General features: G+C 37.2%; 4 protein-coding genes and 1 long non-coding RNA gene across 11 annotated transcripts in view; 2 read left to right on the forward strand and 3 right to left on the reverse strand.

Annotated features, from left to right (window-relative positions):
- LOC119474770 overlaps nucleotides 1-1,925 on the reverse strand; it is a 4,236-nt gene extending 2,311 nt beyond the window's left edge. The window contains exon 1 of one of the 2 annotated variants that reach the window (XM_037747040.1): nucleotides 837-1,924. In XM_037747040.1, the coding sequence (XP_037602968.1) occupies nucleotides 837-1,477 (641 nt within the window). In that variant the 5' untranslated portion in view covers nucleotides 1,478-1,924. Of the gene's footprint in view, nucleotides 1-836 lie in introns of both variants that reach the window. The other variant, XM_037747041.1, reaches the window with a different exon arrangement.
- bag5 (BCL2 associated athanogene 5) overlaps nucleotides 1-3,807 on the reverse strand; it is a 21,627-nt gene extending 17,820 nt beyond the window's left edge. Inside the window, exon 1 of one of the 2 annotated variants that reach the window (XM_037747043.1) lies at nucleotides 3,736-3,807. In XM_037747043.1, the coding sequence (XP_037602971.1) occupies nucleotides 3,736-3,791 (56 nt within the window). In that variant the 5' untranslated portion in view covers nucleotides 3,792-3,807. Of the gene's footprint in view, nucleotides 1-2,808; nucleotides 3,013-3,735 lie in introns of those variants that run through there. The other variant, XM_037747046.1, reaches the window with a different exon arrangement.
- On the forward strand, nucleotides 2,433-9,518 carry LOC119474785 (cytochrome c oxidase assembly factor 8). Its single transcript, XM_037747072.1, has 5 exons — nucleotides 2,433-2,734; nucleotides 5,686-5,883; nucleotides 7,512-7,575; nucleotides 8,124-8,214; nucleotides 9,370-9,518. Exons 1-5 carry the CDS (start codon nucleotides 2,579-2,581, stop codon nucleotides 9,488-9,490), a joined length of 630 nt encoding a protein of 209 aa, XP_037603000.1. The 5' UTR covers nucleotides 2,433-2,578; the 3' UTR covers nucleotides 9,491-9,518.
- Nucleotides 9,283-10,418, reverse strand: LOC119474791. Its single transcript, XR_005203651.1, has 2 exons — nucleotides 10,281-10,418; nucleotides 9,283-9,420 (listed from the first exon to the last, which is right to left on the reverse strand). It is a non-coding gene; the product is annotated as an uncharacterized LOC119474791 (long non-coding RNA).
- A 126-nt stretch (nucleotides 10,419-10,544) lies between these two features.
- klc1a (kinesin light chain 1a) overlaps nucleotides 10,545-16,651 on the forward strand; it is a 61,346-nt gene continuing 55,239 nt past the window's right edge. For all 5 annotated transcript variants that reach the window (XM_037747030.1, XM_037747033.1, XM_037747032.1 and 2 more), the window contains exon 1: nucleotides 10,545-10,874. The gene's annotated coding sequence lies outside the window, so the exon portion shown is untranslated. The remainder of the gene's footprint in view (nucleotides 10,875-16,651) is intronic.

The raw sequence follows: 16,651 nt of genomic DNA on the forward strand, positions 1-16,651 counted from the left end.
ATGCACTATAAATATACCAGACAACTACAACTAACTTAGAAAACATAAAACATAAACATAGAATAACAATAACATACTATATACAATAGCAATTATAATGTTATAATAATAACAACTAAACAAGTGTTCACTGTTTGTGACTATTTTTAAAATGTACTTTACATACTAATGACGCGCAATCTGCTTCATATCAAAGTTAGAATAGTTCCTGATTCAGTCTCTATAAAATATATATATTAAAATAGCATTTATGGCTAAACAGTATTTATTTCTTTGCACTAAAATAAGATAATCCTTTATTACGTCCCACAGCGGGGAAATTTGCAAACAATAAGAGACATCAGTAAAAAAACATAAGATATAATAAATAATAAACAATAAAGATATAATAAATAAGTAAACAGTAAAAAAACAAGATATTAAAAAATAGACAAAATGAGTGGTTGGGTTCACATTATTGCAAACTGCATTGTTTACACTTACAGAATACTTATACAGAAGTTTTGTATCATATTGCATATTTTATTGTTTGTCATTTGTGCTTTATATTTATTTATAAACACCTATTTTTTCACAACTTGTGTACATAACAGTCCTGTCTATTCTTTACCTTTATTTGTCCAGCACTGTTGTCCTTGTCCCTAGCTGTTATTTCTATTTCTGTGTAAGTATATTACATTAAGTACACAAAAACCGTAGCTAAATTCATTATATGTATGTACTTGGTAAATAAAACTTACTCTGAAGTAACATTACTGAGTTCAGAGCATCATTAAATATTTCTAAATGATTATAAATCACAGTGAACTGGATTATTGATCTTTAATCAGTCTTACCTGGTGTAAAATAAAATATCTTCTGGTGATCCAGCGAACCGCTGCAGCCCACACGGGTCTTGTAAACGGGATTGTCCCGGGTCCAACGCTTCAATCTCCCGCAGCATCCCGTCGTAGTGAACCCGGTCCACTACGACGCTCTTACTGGAGAAACAGTACTCGTGGTCCACAACGACCGGCACCACGTCCTCCTCCGTGTGCTGGGTCGGCTGGACGGTGTCTGCAGGCTCCTCCGGGTCCGGGCCGGTGGTGTCGGACTGGACTGCTGGCGGTGTTCTGGGTCGTACCGGGAGCTCCCAAACCCCGAACCGGGTCTCTGACTCCGCGTAGTTGTTCCAGTGAAACAAAGCCGGAACGGCGCCGAACTTTAACGTCCGTCTTCCCTGAGACGTAACGATGAGTTTATCTCTACTGAAGTGTCTGCTGCACACCTTAATGTGACTCGTCGCCGTTAAACAATCACGCCGGATTCTGTCCAACCACTTCAGACGGAGTTCTGGGTCTTTGGGGAACCGGTGGAAGCTCAACACGGAGTTGTACCGGCTGGAGTTGGAGCACAGCGGAACACAACAGTGCTCGTGTGACCCGTTTCCCATCCGCTGGTACCGGTGGACGCTCTTTACGTTATAAGTTCGCTTCATGTTGGTGTTTACAGCTCGCTGTTTGCTAGTTTAGGTTTCTATCAGCTGCTCTCAGCCAGCAGGACAGCCAGCTCTGAACCGGAAACACATATGACCACCGTATGACGTCACTGGGGAAACCGGAAGTACGTGGGCTACAATTGTGCACAGCGCCACCTGCTGGCCTGGAGGAAGAAATAAACTCAGGACATTATGAGAAAGTCCATGCAGTTTTTGGTGGAAAGATTATTCCAAAAGTCAAGTTTCATGTGAAAAGACATGCTGTATTTGTTTCTGAAGCAGATGTATTAGAAATATGTTGTGTATTTGTTTGATAGGTGAATTCTATATTTGAAACCCCGCCCAGCTGGCTCAGTCCGAGCTGTGCCGGTGAGGTTTTTCGAAGAATATTATTTTTTAATATTTAGACATTTCAAATTTATTCCAATTGTTTAACAGATTTCTTTTTTTTTTTTTATTCATCTTTTTCTTTCCTTACATTTTATTTGTTGTATAATTTATTTTATTTTTATATTATATTTATACTGTGAAATATATTTACAGATTTTTTTTGTAATAAAAAATCTGAAAATGTTTACGTAACTACTGTATTGAACGTTCTAAATAAATATGTAGAAAATAAAATTACAGAATATAAATATAGTTTGCTCAATCCGGGGCTGCGCCGGTGGAGTTTTTCGAAAAATATAATTTTTTATTATTAGACATTTCAAATTTATTCCAATTGTTTAACAGTTTTTTTTATTCATCCTTACATTTTATTTGTTGTATAATTTATTTAATTTTTGTATTGTATTTATACTGTGAAATATATTTACAGATTTTTTTTGTAATGAAAAATCTGAGCATGTTTATGTAACTACTGTATCAAACTTTCTAAATAAAGTATGTAGAAAAAAAATATATAGTTTGGGAGAAACCCCGCCCGGCTGGCTCAATCCGGGCTGCACCGGTGAAGTTTTTCGAGCCCACCTCATTGTGGGAGTCATGTGACCAAACGGCTGGTTGTGCAGGCAGAAGGACATGTGAAGTAAAACCAGAGATAGTATTAAATAATCAGCATACTGTTCTGTAAGGGTTACTGAGGAGCAGCAGTTTAGAATGGCAGCTAAAACAACAACAGCAGCAGCAGCAGCAGGCTGTTTAACCAGGAGGCTGTTTGGTTCTTTTACCCTCCTCTCTCCACACAGTTTATCAGCACTGAATATCCGGCAATGCAGCTCCAAACTGGCAACCCAGCAGAAGAAAACACCAAAGGTTCGTACAGTAAATCATAATAATTCATAGCATATACACAATCTAAGCATTGCCAAGTTGAATATTTGACTTACAGGAAGTGTTATGTCCTCAGCAGCTTGTTTACAACCTTTGGACCAGCATGCATGTGTGTGTGTGTGTGTGTGTTGCCAGGTTGCCATGATACTGTTGCCATGTTTTCAGTTTATATGCAGAAGTATGGCTCAGTAATACCTACATAACCACAATGTTAAAAAACACATTACATTCAAAATGCAGTGGTGCAAGAAATATTCACTACAGTGCAAAAGGGTTACTTGCACTGCAAAATAATAATACTATATACTACTATACTACTATGTAATAATTGTAATAATTTATGAGTTGATTTATATTTTGCATTAAAAATATAATTATCTGTAAAATAACTAAAAATGTCAAGTACATGTAGTGGAGTAAAAATTACAATATTTGCCTCTTAGATGTAACTTAATCAATAATAATAAAATAAAATAAAATAATCCTTTATTAATCCCACAGCGGGGAAATTTGCAGTAAAACAGCAGCAAAGGGGGACAGTGTAAACAACAAGAGGCATCAGTAAAAAACTAAACAATATATAATATATAAGTAAGTAAACAATAAAGATATAATAAATAAGTAAACAGTAAAACATAATATATATCATTTGATATATCATTTATTTGTTGGTTATATTTTGTACAGTAATAATCTAAATCTATAATATTTCCCTCTGAGATGTAGTAGGGTAGAAGTATAAAGTAGCATAAAGTGGAAATATTCAAGTAAAGTACAAGTACCTGAAATTTGTACTTAAGTATAGTACTTTTGTAAATGTACCACTGAGAAATACTCATATACATATTTTCCACAAACATGAACTAAATTGCAAACAATAACTCAGACTGTTTTAATGATTAAATTAAATTCATCTGACTGTGTTCTGTATACAGCGACTGTGACTGAACCAGTAAAACCAGTAGGCCTACAGTAGTTTCTACCTGTTTGCTGGTCTCTGAGTCCTGCGTCGTGTTCTCCGCCTCGCTGCTTGTCTCATCCTGCAGGCTGGTTTCAAATGATAAGCAGGCTCCTGTTGAGAAACTGTTTATTTAAACCACGTGATGCGTTTCTGTGAGTGCAAAACTTCTAATGTTTACTCAGTTTATTCAAACTCCTCAATTATCACTGACACAACCAGGCCTGCAGAGTGGCACCCTGCCCTTCTGTCCTGATCCTAAACCTGACATTAACATGGGTGTTAATGTAAAGGAGACTTTTAGTATTTAAGGAAGGTTTGTAGGGTTGGATAAATTTAGGAATCTGTTAAGTTGAGTTAAGTTCAAGTTTATCTTTTGGAGAAAGCTGCTGAAATAGAGTCTGAAAAATCTGCAAAACTATAACTGAATACAGAATAATCAAATAATAATGTGAAATAATTAGAGCGTAAATATTTTAATCCAATTAGTTAAAAAAAAAAATTAAACTTTATTTATTTTACTATTTAGTAGAAGAATAGTTTTAGTTTTATTTTACTTTTAACACACCTGAATCTCCGACCAGTGGAGTTGCATCGTGGGTAATGTAGGCTCCAGATTTTGACAAGGAAACATTTATATCCATTGACGAATTCAAGGGCATCATAAAGAATGTGGTGATAGAGGCATGTGGTTGTTTTTCTTGTGAGGCCACTGAGTTAAACTGTTCTTCTTCTGTTTTATGTGAATTATTCTATATCATATTGTTATATTTTATTGTGTTGTGATTTTGTATGGCTGCTACCTTGGCCAGGTCTCTCTTGCAAAAGAGATTTAGATCTCAAATGGGACTACCTGGTAAAATAAAGGTAAATAAATAAAATAAATAAATAAGGAAGAGGAAGGTGTGGTATAAAAATGACAATATCTCTGGTTCTGCTCTATTGATTTCAGAGCTGATTAATCGATTAGTTGTCAACTATTAAATTAATCTACAACTATTTTGATAACCGATTAATCAGTTTAAGTAGTTTTTTAGGAAAAAAAGTCTAAATTCTCTGATTCCAGGTTCTTAAATGTGAATATTTTCTGGTTTCTTTACTCCTCTATGACAGTAAACTGAATATCTTTATACATTTGAGGACGTCATCTTGGACTTTAGGAAACACTGATCAACATTTTTCATAATTTTATAGACCAAACAACTAATCGATTAATCTAGAAAATAATCAGCAGATTGATCGTTAGTAGTAGCCCTTATTGATTTTGGATTTTAGGAGTTTAATGTTAAATCAGTGGAGTTCTTAAATCGCAGGGTGTTGAGCTTTCTGAGCCACCGTAGAAAGGTGATGATTATGGAGGAATGTTTTAGAGCAATTAAATGGAGACTGAAGAGGTGGACCGCAGACCAGGATGTACACACTGGACGTTTATTTACGTCTTGAATTCAAGGAGAATCGAGTCAGAAAATACAAGTCAACAAGTTAACAAGTGTGCCGCTAACCCAACTCTGAGGAGCCTCTCCTCAGAGAAGACTTTTTGCTGGAGGCCAGATAAGCCAAACATGGTAAAAGTCTATAAGACCACACCTGGATATCAGTGAGTCAGGAATGTGTGCATGTCTGCAACTGTTGTATGAGATCCCCCCCCCCCCCCCCCCCCCCCTTTGTGCCAACCTTGGAAGGTAGACGAGGATACAGGCTGGCCGATTATTTAACATGTACCGGGGGGGTAGTGAGACACGGCTAGAGAATGACCAGTGACCTGGGATACCAGCAAATGGTTTCAATGGAACTATATCATTTTAAGAAATGATATAGTTACAGAACATACGACACAATAGAATTAAATACAAATAAGATCAAATAAAATAATAATCAATGAAACAGAGGAGAAAAAAAATAATAACAATAAATAAATAAAAATAAATAAATGAAATAACTGACCTTGTGACCTTGTTTTTATATTTCTATGTAGAGATCTGCCTTCAAACCAGCAGCCAGCTCCACACACGACTGGATTGGTCCACCGAACCCTCTGTCCAACCTACGGCCGATCCTTTACCACGTCCCCGAGAACGAATCGGAGCTGGAGACACGTCTGAGACACCTGAGGCAGGAGACGGAGGACTGGAACCACGACTTCTGGACCAAACAGAACATCAGCTTCAGCAAGGTGGACATATTTTATTGATTCAGAGACGGCGTGTCTGCTGCACAGACACAAACTGCTGTTTATGGAAAAACAACCTCAGTTTATTAGGAATATATTCAACAAGCTAACATACAAGACAAAGACAATCACACATCACAAGGAAAATGAAATCATGGAAAAAAACTCCACATTGTCCACACTAACTTTATTGGAAATACAACATTTCGGTCACCCTGAGATCCTGACGAAGGTCTATTTTTTAATAAACTCAGTGCTGCACTTAAATGATAATAAAAGGTATTTCCAAAATCAAGAAAGTTAAAAGGTAACTTTAGTATTTTTCATCCTGGACCTTATTTTGAGAGACTAATGGGGACAACAATTTGTCAAATTGGTCCAAAAGGACAGTAAGCAATGCTTTCTGTACTTCAACACATCATTTGCATAATGAGGCAGAATGCATAAAGAAATGTAAAAAGAAATGTGAAGAAAGAAAGAAAATAATACAGAAATAAATATGTTTGGGGAAATAATATAAGGAGTGAAGTACAAAGGAAAAATTGTGCATAAATATATAAATAGAAATAAATAAATACACACATTTAAAAATAAATATAAAGTAAATAAATAAAAAATAAAAACATTTAAGAATTAATAAAAATACATACATAAATAAAAGATCAAATTAAACAGAAGAGTAAATAAATAAGGGAATTAATAAAAGATACATATATACATTATGTATAATATATATAATATAGTACTAATAAAAGATAAATAAATAAAGAAGCAAATTAAAACAAATATATATGTCACATTTTATTAATTATTTAATGGCTAAATTTATTTTTAATATTAATTTCCTACATTTAATGACATATTTATTTAAGCCTATTCATTTATTATCCAGAGCTGCTGACCTCTGACCTCCTAGTGGAGGCAGCAGAGCTTCCACATATGGAATAGTATCACATTATTGATCAAGTCTGTTGTATCAGTGAATGTTAAAGTGTCCTCTGCATACTGAGCTCTGATATACAGCATGTAGGTTCTTATTTCCACCAACAGAGAGCAGCATCGCACAACAAAACTGTGCTGTTAGCCGTCAATAGACAACAACAGAGATGATATGTGCAGTATTAGTATATATAACTTTATTGATCCTCTTTATTATGCAAAGAGTTATGTTCAAAACTTAATGAGGAATTTAATAACTTGAGTTTGATCGTATTTATCAGAGAAGATGTTTAAAAAACATATATTAATTTTATGAGAATGTTAAACTTTCCAAATGTTTTGGTTTGGGTGTTAAAATAATTGTTATAAAACAGAGGTTCTGTCTACGCTGCCTAATCAACAACATAATAAGTGACCATTCAAGACTGGTCTGATGCATTTGTTTAAATGTCTTATTAATAATGTCTCTCTGGATAAGTTCAGTGCTATACGGCCACTGAGAGAAAGGAAAGGAAAGACCAACCCTGTTGTCTATGTTATTTATTTTATAATTGTTTGATTTATTGTCTGTGTTAGACAGTATGTATTAGAGTCATTGTGTTGACTCTTGGCTTTATGTTTGTGTTGTAAAATCTAGATGAATACGTTTAAAAAACATATATATTTTTATATATATATTATGCTCTCTGCAGGAAAAAGAAACGTTCATCTTTTCACAACTGAAGGCGAAAGGCTTGACTGTGCGTGATGAGGAAGGTGAGGACATGCAGCGTTTCTACAAATATTACGATTTAGATTAGATCCTTCCTTCCGTCCTCTTGACCTCCTCCAGCCCGTCCTTCGTAGCTTCTTCCCTTCCTTCCTCCTTTCTCACCTTTTTTACCTCTGTCTCCTTTCTTCCTCCTTTTTTCTACCCCACCTCCTTCTTTGCCTTTTCTTTCCTCCCTTCCTCCTCACCTCCTCACCTCCTTCTGTCTCCTCTCCTTCCTCTTCTTCCTTCTGTCCTTCCTTCCTTTCTTACCCTTTCACCTGTCTCTCCTCCTTCTCCTCTTTTCTCCCCTACCTCACTCTTCGCCTTCCTTTCCTCTCCTTCCTCTTCATCTCCTTCCCTCACTACTTTCTTTCTTCTCCTCTCTCTTCCTCCTCCTCATCCTCCCTCTCCTCTCTCCCTTGTTAAAAAAAATACAATTCAGAACCTCATTGAATAAAATGTGTATTTATGTCCCATCCGGTGATTTACAGAAGAACTGTGTCTTAATGAGGATATAATGTTGTCCTCCGTGTCTCCTCTCCTCCTCCCTCAGGACGACGGCGGTCCCTGAACAGCGAAGAAATGGCCGTGTTTTACAAACGCTTCCTGGACACAAACAGAGAACGACATTCAGATTATAACAAGTGAGTTGTTTTGCAGCTGGTGTCTCCCATGATGCCGCTGGGTGGCTGGGTGGGTGGTATACGACTCCCTCCTCTGGGTGGTTGGGTGGGTGGTATACGACTCCCTCCTCTGGGTGGTTGGGTGGTTGGTACTGTATACGTCTCCCTCTACGGGAGCTGTGGGCTTTAAACCAACAGGTATTTATACGGCTGTATCTTGTGTACAGAGAAAATAACAAACACGGCAGCTTTAAGAGCTTTCCGTGAATTAGCATCACAAGGTTAGTGAATCCTCCGTAAAGAGAGACGTGTTCAGCCCACACACGTCCCCTCTGAAACTGATTTTAGTTTCATTATTTTCCTCTGCGTGGGATTTAAACTCTAACTTTAGATTTATATATTTATATTTGATTAGAGTAAATCAAAGGAATAACGTTTCTTCCCTCCGGTGTTTAATTCTCTCTTGGCTCAGTCTATTTAAAATCTTTATTTAAATGTACTTCCAGACAGAACAACATTTTAATATTTGTCTTCATCTTTATTTTTTTCCTCTCTCCTTCCTTCCATCCTTCTCTCTCATCTCCTTCCCTCTGTTTTTCCTTGCTTCTTCCCTTGATCCCTTTCTCACCTTTTTACCTCTGTCTCCTCGCTTCCTTCTCTTTACTTTCCTTTCCTCCTCCTCACCTCCTTCCTCTTCATCTCCTTCCCTTTGTCCTTCCCTTGCTCCTTCATCCTTTTACCTCTTCCTCCTCTTTTCTCCCCCACCTCTTACTTTACCTTCCTTTCTTCCTTTCCTCCTCACCTCCTTCCTTCCCTTTGTCCTTCCTTGCTTCCTCCCCTGCTCCCTCACCTTTTTACCTCTGTCTCCTCCTCCTCTTCAGTCTATCTAACATATTTAGACAAATGTACTTCCAGTATAACAAACCTTTTATTTATTTATACAGTGCAGTTTATCTACGTTTACTTCAAACTCTTTGCAGTGTTATACATGTTTAAGGTTAGCAGCTACTAACATACATACATTTTGTGGCCAATAGATTAAATATTATGAAATGCTTTGTGTTTTAAGCAGTAAAATGAATTAACTTCTTTTGTAAAACTGTATATTCTTTATCTGTTAAGTCATACTGTATCAGTGGATTTAATTCTCTTTTATCCCTTCCTTCTGGTGTCCAGGGAATGGTACCGACGTAACTTCACCATCACCTTTCTCATGGCCCGAGTCACCTTAAAGAACATGTGGAGGACTGTTACTGAAAGACACAACAACAAGAAAAACAGCACTCCTACCACCTAATAATAAATAAAATATTCATTCACCCTCCGATCTTTGTTTTTACTGCATTGTTGTGCACTTCTGTTATTCCAGGAATTAGAAAAACACCTTTCATATCAGATGGAAGATATATATATATATAATATATATATATATTATTTATATATATATATAAATATATATACAGTACTTTTACTTTTGATGCTAATATTTGTGTAAGTAAGATTTTGAATGCAGGACTTCTACTTGAAATAAATACGGCGTGAATTGCAAAGGGAAAATCGTGCAGAAATAAATAAATGAATAAATACATACATTTAAAAATTAATATAAAATAAATAAAGAATAAATTAAAAAATAAATAGATAAATAAAAAATAAATGCAAAAATAAATATATTAGAAAAATAATAATAAATAAAAATGGAAAATTAAACAAGAGTAAACAAATATGGGAATTAATACAAAGATACACACATATATATATATATATTAAATAATAAAATAATAATAAAAATAAATAAATAAAAAGGAGGAGGAAAAATAAATGCAAAAAATAAATAGATAAATAAAAAATAAATGTAAAAATAAATAAATATACTTAAAAAATAAAATAAATAAAAATGAGGAGGAAGAATAAATGCAAAAATAAATAGATACATTAAAATAAATGCAAAAATAAATAAATATACTTAAAAAATGATAAAATAAATGAAAGGGAAAATTAAACAGAAAAGTAAATATCAATTTATGTCACATTTTATATCAATTAATTAGTGGAATTAGTTCTGAGTACTTGCTCCACCATATAACCAGTAGTTTCTGTGTTTGCTGTTGAAGTCTTGCATTATCAGATGAATAAATCTGGCTGCTCTCTGGCTGCACCGCAGCTTCCCCTTTAATCCAGGCCGGGATGATGACATCATTACCGGGGAACAGCGAGGGGGGCGCAGGGTAACGCCATTACACCGCACCGCGAAGTCACCCAGCCAGCCAGTCAGTCAGTCAGTCATCCAGAGAGCTGTCATCTTCACGGCCAACTCCTCAACTCCTCACTTCGCTCCATGAAGCCGCCATCGAGTTGACTTGTTCCTGCCATGGAACCAGAGGAGAACGGGCTCCGACTAAAGCCAGTGTTTCTGACAGTTAGAGGCTAAGCTAATGTAGCTAGCTGGTCCTCATTAACGGCGGGTTGATGCAGTGAAGTCCAGCAGTCAGGCGGCGGAGCATATCACACATTGTCCCATGGATATTGTGCTTTTATAACTTATATTTTGTTCTACACGTATCGGCAAGAGTTGTCTGTCAAAGGCAACAACATCTCCATTTAAAAAAAGACGGTAGAAAGTGGAGATAAACGGACGTTTACAGTGAAGCTACATCGGCAACGGATGTCCTAAGAGAACGGTGAGAAATGGCTCCGTGTATTTCTTGGAATATTCAACCACCCTCCTATGTGTGTTTTTAGATTCTAGATTGTGGAATCAGCAAAACCTGGGATCCTGGAGTGTGCTTCAGGTAAATGAAGACATGTTGATGGAAATAAGATGTCCAATAACACATAAAATGTAGGAAATCTTGTGGATCTGCAGGGCATTCATCAGAAACATCAATTAAATATTAAAGTAAATATTAAATTTACTATAAAACCCTCAATGCACCACAAGATTTCCTACATTTTATTTGTTATTGGACATCTTATTTCTATCAACATGTCTGCATTTACCTGTCAACATGTCTAAATTGATGACATAAATTGATATTTCTTTTTTAATTTGCTTCTTTATTTATTTACTGTTGTTTAATTTTCCTTTTTATTTATTTTATTATTTTTTGAATATATTTATCCATGCATTTATTCTTTTATTTATCCATTTATTTTTTGCATTTATTCTTTATTTGAGGTTAAGTTTAAACATACCCGTTGCAAAGTTTTGGGGGTTGTTATAGCTGTGGTTTACCTGGGAATGGTGCCACACTTTATGTGGAATCACCAACACCTTGGATCTTGGAGTGTGCTTCAGGTAAATGCAGACACACTGATAGAAATAAGATGCCCAATAACAAATACAATGTAGGAAATCTTTTGGTGCATTGTAGGTTTTATAGTAAAGTGCAGGCAGGTATGAACAGACTTATGCATGCATTTATTTAATTTATGTTTCTCATTAAAAACCCTGCAGATCCTCAAGATTTCAGACTGTTTTAAAAATATAATAAGAAAGATGGAGACTGAATAAATCAAAACAGCAGCTCTTCTTTTTGTCTTTCTCCAAGTGAGCAGTGGAAATATATTTCAGTACCTGAAGGAGATTTGATCCAATCAACTGCACATCAGAAATAGAGACAGACAGAAAAGAGATCATCCATCTGATATGAAAGGTGTTTTAGAATAAGAATAAGAATAAGAATAAATGCAAAAATAAATTTATTTAAAAATGAATGAAATAACTAAAAGGGAAAATTACACAAGAGTAAATAAATAATGGAATTAATACAAAGATAAATAAATAGTAATTATTTATATAAATTCAAATTTATTTTAAATATTATTTTTGCTACATTTGATGACATATCTATTTATCAAGTCATTTATTGTGTTTACATTAATTGCAGGAATTAGACGCCTTAAGCACATTAAGTGTGACAGAGAGTTCTAGCACAGAGTTAGCCCTATGGCTAGTCTGTGTGTGACAGGGAGGTATTGGCTAACTGGTTCTTCAGGTTAATCCATCTGTAAGTGACAAAAGCAGCAGGAACTATAGGGGGCGACATGCCTGGGAATAGGCAAGGCAAGGCAGCTTTATATGTAGAGCACATTTCAGCAACAGTTTACATAAACATTCAAGAACATTGCGACAAAGTGCAAAAGAACATTGCAACATAATTAAAACAGAGTTGGAGCGGCCCTGCAGGTTTCTGGGAGCTTGTTCCAAATATTTGGTGCATAAAAACTGAACGCTGCTTCTTCTGCATGTTTAGTTCTGACTCTGGGGACACTAAGCAGACCTGATCCAGACGACCTGAGAGGTCTGGATGGTTCAGAACATAGCAAAAGATCAGAAATGTATTTTGGCCCTAAACCATTTAGTGCTTTGTAAACCAGCAGGAGTATTTTGAAATCAATTCTCTGAGAGAGACAGGGAGCCAGTGTAAAGACCTCAGAACTGGACTGATATGATCCACTTGGTGCACTTGTTGGGCCACTGCAGCACCATAAAGTCTTGATGTTTGTCATGTGATAGCTGGATGTCCCTTTCATTGATATTCACAGCGGGTTGAGGGCTGTGAAAGCTGCCTGTGTTGAGCTCCAGAGGGACAGTGGATCTCAGTGTGGGACTCACAGCTGGGACACACTGAGAGGGTGTCTATGAATATTTGAGATTTAGGACACAATCTCTAAAGTCTACAAAAAATCTCAGGAACACACAGAAGTATTTCCTGAGAGTTTTGTTTACCATGCATGCCCTGCAGACTTTTCATGTTTAGTCCTCTCATGACAACCTGCAGGGCTCCTCCTCCTCCTCCAGGCTAACACCCCTCTGCTCTCCTGGGACAGCTTGTTGTTGGCTCAGAGATCCCACAAGGTTTTGTGTGCGTTGACACTTTTGTATAGAGTCCTTACTGCTGGAGGGAAATGATAATTATGTGTCGTCGCTGCAGATTCTGTTGTAATGCTGCAGGGTCGGTTTGAGAAGCATAGAGCTTTTCTTCTGCAGGTGAAAACCAGCATACAAATTAAACATAATGCCTGCTATGACACTGCAGATATAGTACATTTTATTGTACTGTTGTGTACTTTTACACTTGGTACTTCCAGTGAGGTAATTATGAATTAAATATTTGAATTATATTATTATTATTATATTATTATTGGCTTATTTTATAGACTTAACAAGTAATTGATTAATCGAGAAAATAGTCATAATCAATGACATATTAAAGATATGTTATTTTGATATTGATCTGATCACCTGCAAGCTGTTAGTCTTGTTCCAGATTGTTAAACAAATAGTCAGACATCATGATCCCATGGTGACAGACAACCAGCTCTTTCATAAGAGTTGATGATGCTATCATCAGCTCTGAGAAATGAGATGCACAGAAATCTTTGATGTCCTAAAGAGGAACTCAGGAGGAACTTGTGCAGTCTCAAAGTTCTTTTTCAACACAGTTTTAGTAACAGTCTTAAAACCTGAAACTTAAACTGTGCAGAAGCAACTTATAAATCAAAGTCAGAGTCTGTATTAGAAATAAATCCAGTATATTCTCTTGGTATCTTTCAGCCTTCGGGGTGCTGCAGCACGGAGCGTTGCCACTACTGTCTCTGTAGATCAGAACATATTAAACTACATCTCTGATTCGAAGGATAAATTTAATCTCTCGCCCGAGGCTCGCTCATGGAAATATAAAAAAGTCATTGGTGCTCTTCTTGTCATGTGAGGGCTTACTACGACTCATTTTAGGAGTTAACACATAGTTTATCACAGCAGCAAATTAATTCACACGCAGCCAGGCAGTCATGTTCTGGCTAATTCAGATTAAGATTATTTTAGCATTACTGTTGTATTGCCTGTAGGTCCTCCAGACACAGAACACCTAATCTGTCCATTATTGATTCCAATCATACATGTCATTTCCTGTGTTTCAGCAGTGCAGTGTCGTGTCTCGTGACTGCCTGATTTGTTAACCCTTTTCTTGGTCCCTGAAGCTAATTTCTAATGTTGTCACATGATACATTAGTAAAGGCTTGATAGTTGAGTAAAACAGAAGGAGTAGTGAAATCAGAGACTGCAGCGTGTTCAAGTGTAAAAGGAAGAGCACAAGATGTACTTAATCAACCACGATCATTTTAAAGAGCCTATAATCCGTATTTTTTATATCAACAATGGATCTCTTTTTCTTATATTTCTATCAACAGTTCCCTCCAGCTCTACAGAGTTTTATAGTATCTTTCAGCACATTGTTTTTGTTTTTCTGGACTGCAACTTTCTTCCTTAAGGCCCAGACACACCAAACTGACATCAAAGAACTAGCGGCGATGAAGGCCGACTGTTGCGTCGCCTCACGTCGCCTTTATCTTCGCCAACATGTTGCATTTGAACACACCGCAAAGAATACAGCGGATTGCCAATTAGCACGTACGTTACTTTACTTTGCACTGATTCGTTTAAGCTGAACAGCCAATAAGAGTGATTTCTCTCACCGATGGGCTCCGCCGCCGATTCAACATGCTGAATCTGCCGAAAAAAAACTCCAACACTGGCAGACTACAGCCGATGTGCAGGACATATCACAAAAACTACCAACAGCCGACCGTCGGCTTGGTGTGTCAGGACCTGCCTGGCACCAAACGATAGACAGGCAAAGTTAGAAACTAGCTGGTGAAGAAAATGGAACATTTAGCAGTGAAAATTACAAAACGGAGCTTAAAGGAGAGTGAATACTGGACTTTAATTTGTCAGGTGGACAGAGACACAACTCCAAATGAATGCTAATGTTGCTGTAGCAGTGTTGGTTTCTGCTCCCAAGTGGCAAAAATGTTTTGCAAAGTTATTTTTTTTTTGGTCTGTCTTTGGTGTTCAGAGCTGTTCTGTTTTCTGCACTGGACTTTCCTTCTGTAGGTTGCACTCTTTTTGTCTGGACCGCAGAGGGCCAGCCCTGCAAAGTCTGTCACTGAGTGACTGACTGATTGGTCGGCCAAGTGTTGGAGTGTCCTCATTGGCCGTTGCTCTGTCAAAATGAATGCAAATGCAATGCAAATGAGCCCGTCTAGCCAACGCGTCTGGCTCACGAAACTAGTTCTAAAATGAAACCAGATCCAGCAGTGGCAGGGCCTATTTCCTCATTAAAATGTTTTCAGAAGTAGATTTTGGTGGATTGTTTAGACGGAATAACAGAAAGTTGTTTGCCATGTTGTCTCCTGTTTGAAATGGCAAGCAGAAAACCAGGGACCAATCGGGTGCATTCAACGATCGGTTACATCACCGCTTGAATGGCCAATTGAGTGGAGCAGTGCGTCCCCTAGTGTCCTTGTCAGACCTGGTGGACATGTACCGCTGGTTTTAACATTATAGACATGACCACTGACTATTAGTGGAACAATTTAGCCACAAATTGACAGACTGACTGTAAACAGTCCAGACATACATATCTATATACACAGTATATATATACATATACTTGTTTATTTTCAGCTGTGGTAGACAACGTAGCTGGTGTTAACTACCCAGTTTTTATAGCTATTTATGCCAGACGAACACAGCAAAAAGCAAATGCAAATTGTTTTCATTGACAGGATACAGGTAGAACAACTGTTGCGTCATCTGAATCATAGATCGAGAGGAGGCAAACAAACACACATGTATGTTATTTTAGATTAAAAAAGATCCAGTAAATGTAACTTGTAGAGTCTCTTTCAGACTTTCTCTTTCTTTAACTGCGGATGTGAATCACAGCTCTCATCATCTAGTGACTATCAGCCCACACATCGCTGACTAAGATTGTGTCTTTGCGGTGCTGCTCTTCCTGCTGCCGGCTCCATCCTCAAGCATGAAACCCGGAGCAAGCACTTACTGTTCCTCTTCCTCGTTGGTCCCAAACACAACCCCCCTCCTCCCCCGTCATTCATACCCTCCCAGCCCTGTATCGCTGCCTTAACCTGCTTACAGGAAGAGCTGCTACAGCGGCGTCCCTGGGCGCTCCGCTCCAAGCCAGATATTTACATTTCAAAAGTTAACATCAGAAGTAGTTTTCTGTGCCTTTCCCTGTGGTGCTTTGTGCTCTGAGACTCATCTGATGCCAGAAATAAAAAGACTGTTGGATCAGAGCAGGAAGAAAGGCTTGTGCTGTCACTTTCACTTCTGTATTACACAGCCTGCAGTGGTAGCGGTTGTCTGTCTGTCTTGTTGTTTTGCAGTTTGGGATGTTTCCAGTGGTTTAAAGTTGACCTTGCTCTGTGTTGTTAAAACAGTGTATGAAACAGTGTTTTTTGATTTATACCCAAGTTCAATGCATGCTGGCCCTTTTGAGGATCTAGTTCAATAGGTTTCACAGCTTTTATTGTAATACTTACATCTTGAAGGATATGTAAGCTCTACAATAAGGTCTACTTATTAGTTTTTCAGCTCATTTACAGCAGCGAGGGACTGCTTGCTGATTAGATGTGAAGGAAACACTGGCGT

Source organism: Sebastes umbrosus, chromosome 16, assembly GCF_015220745.1.
Source record: "Sebastes umbrosus isolate fSebUmb1 chromosome 16, fSebUmb1.pri, whole genome shotgun sequence".
Classification (NCBI taxonomy): Eukaryota; Metazoa; Chordata; class Actinopteri; order Perciformes; family Sebastidae; genus Sebastes; species Sebastes umbrosus.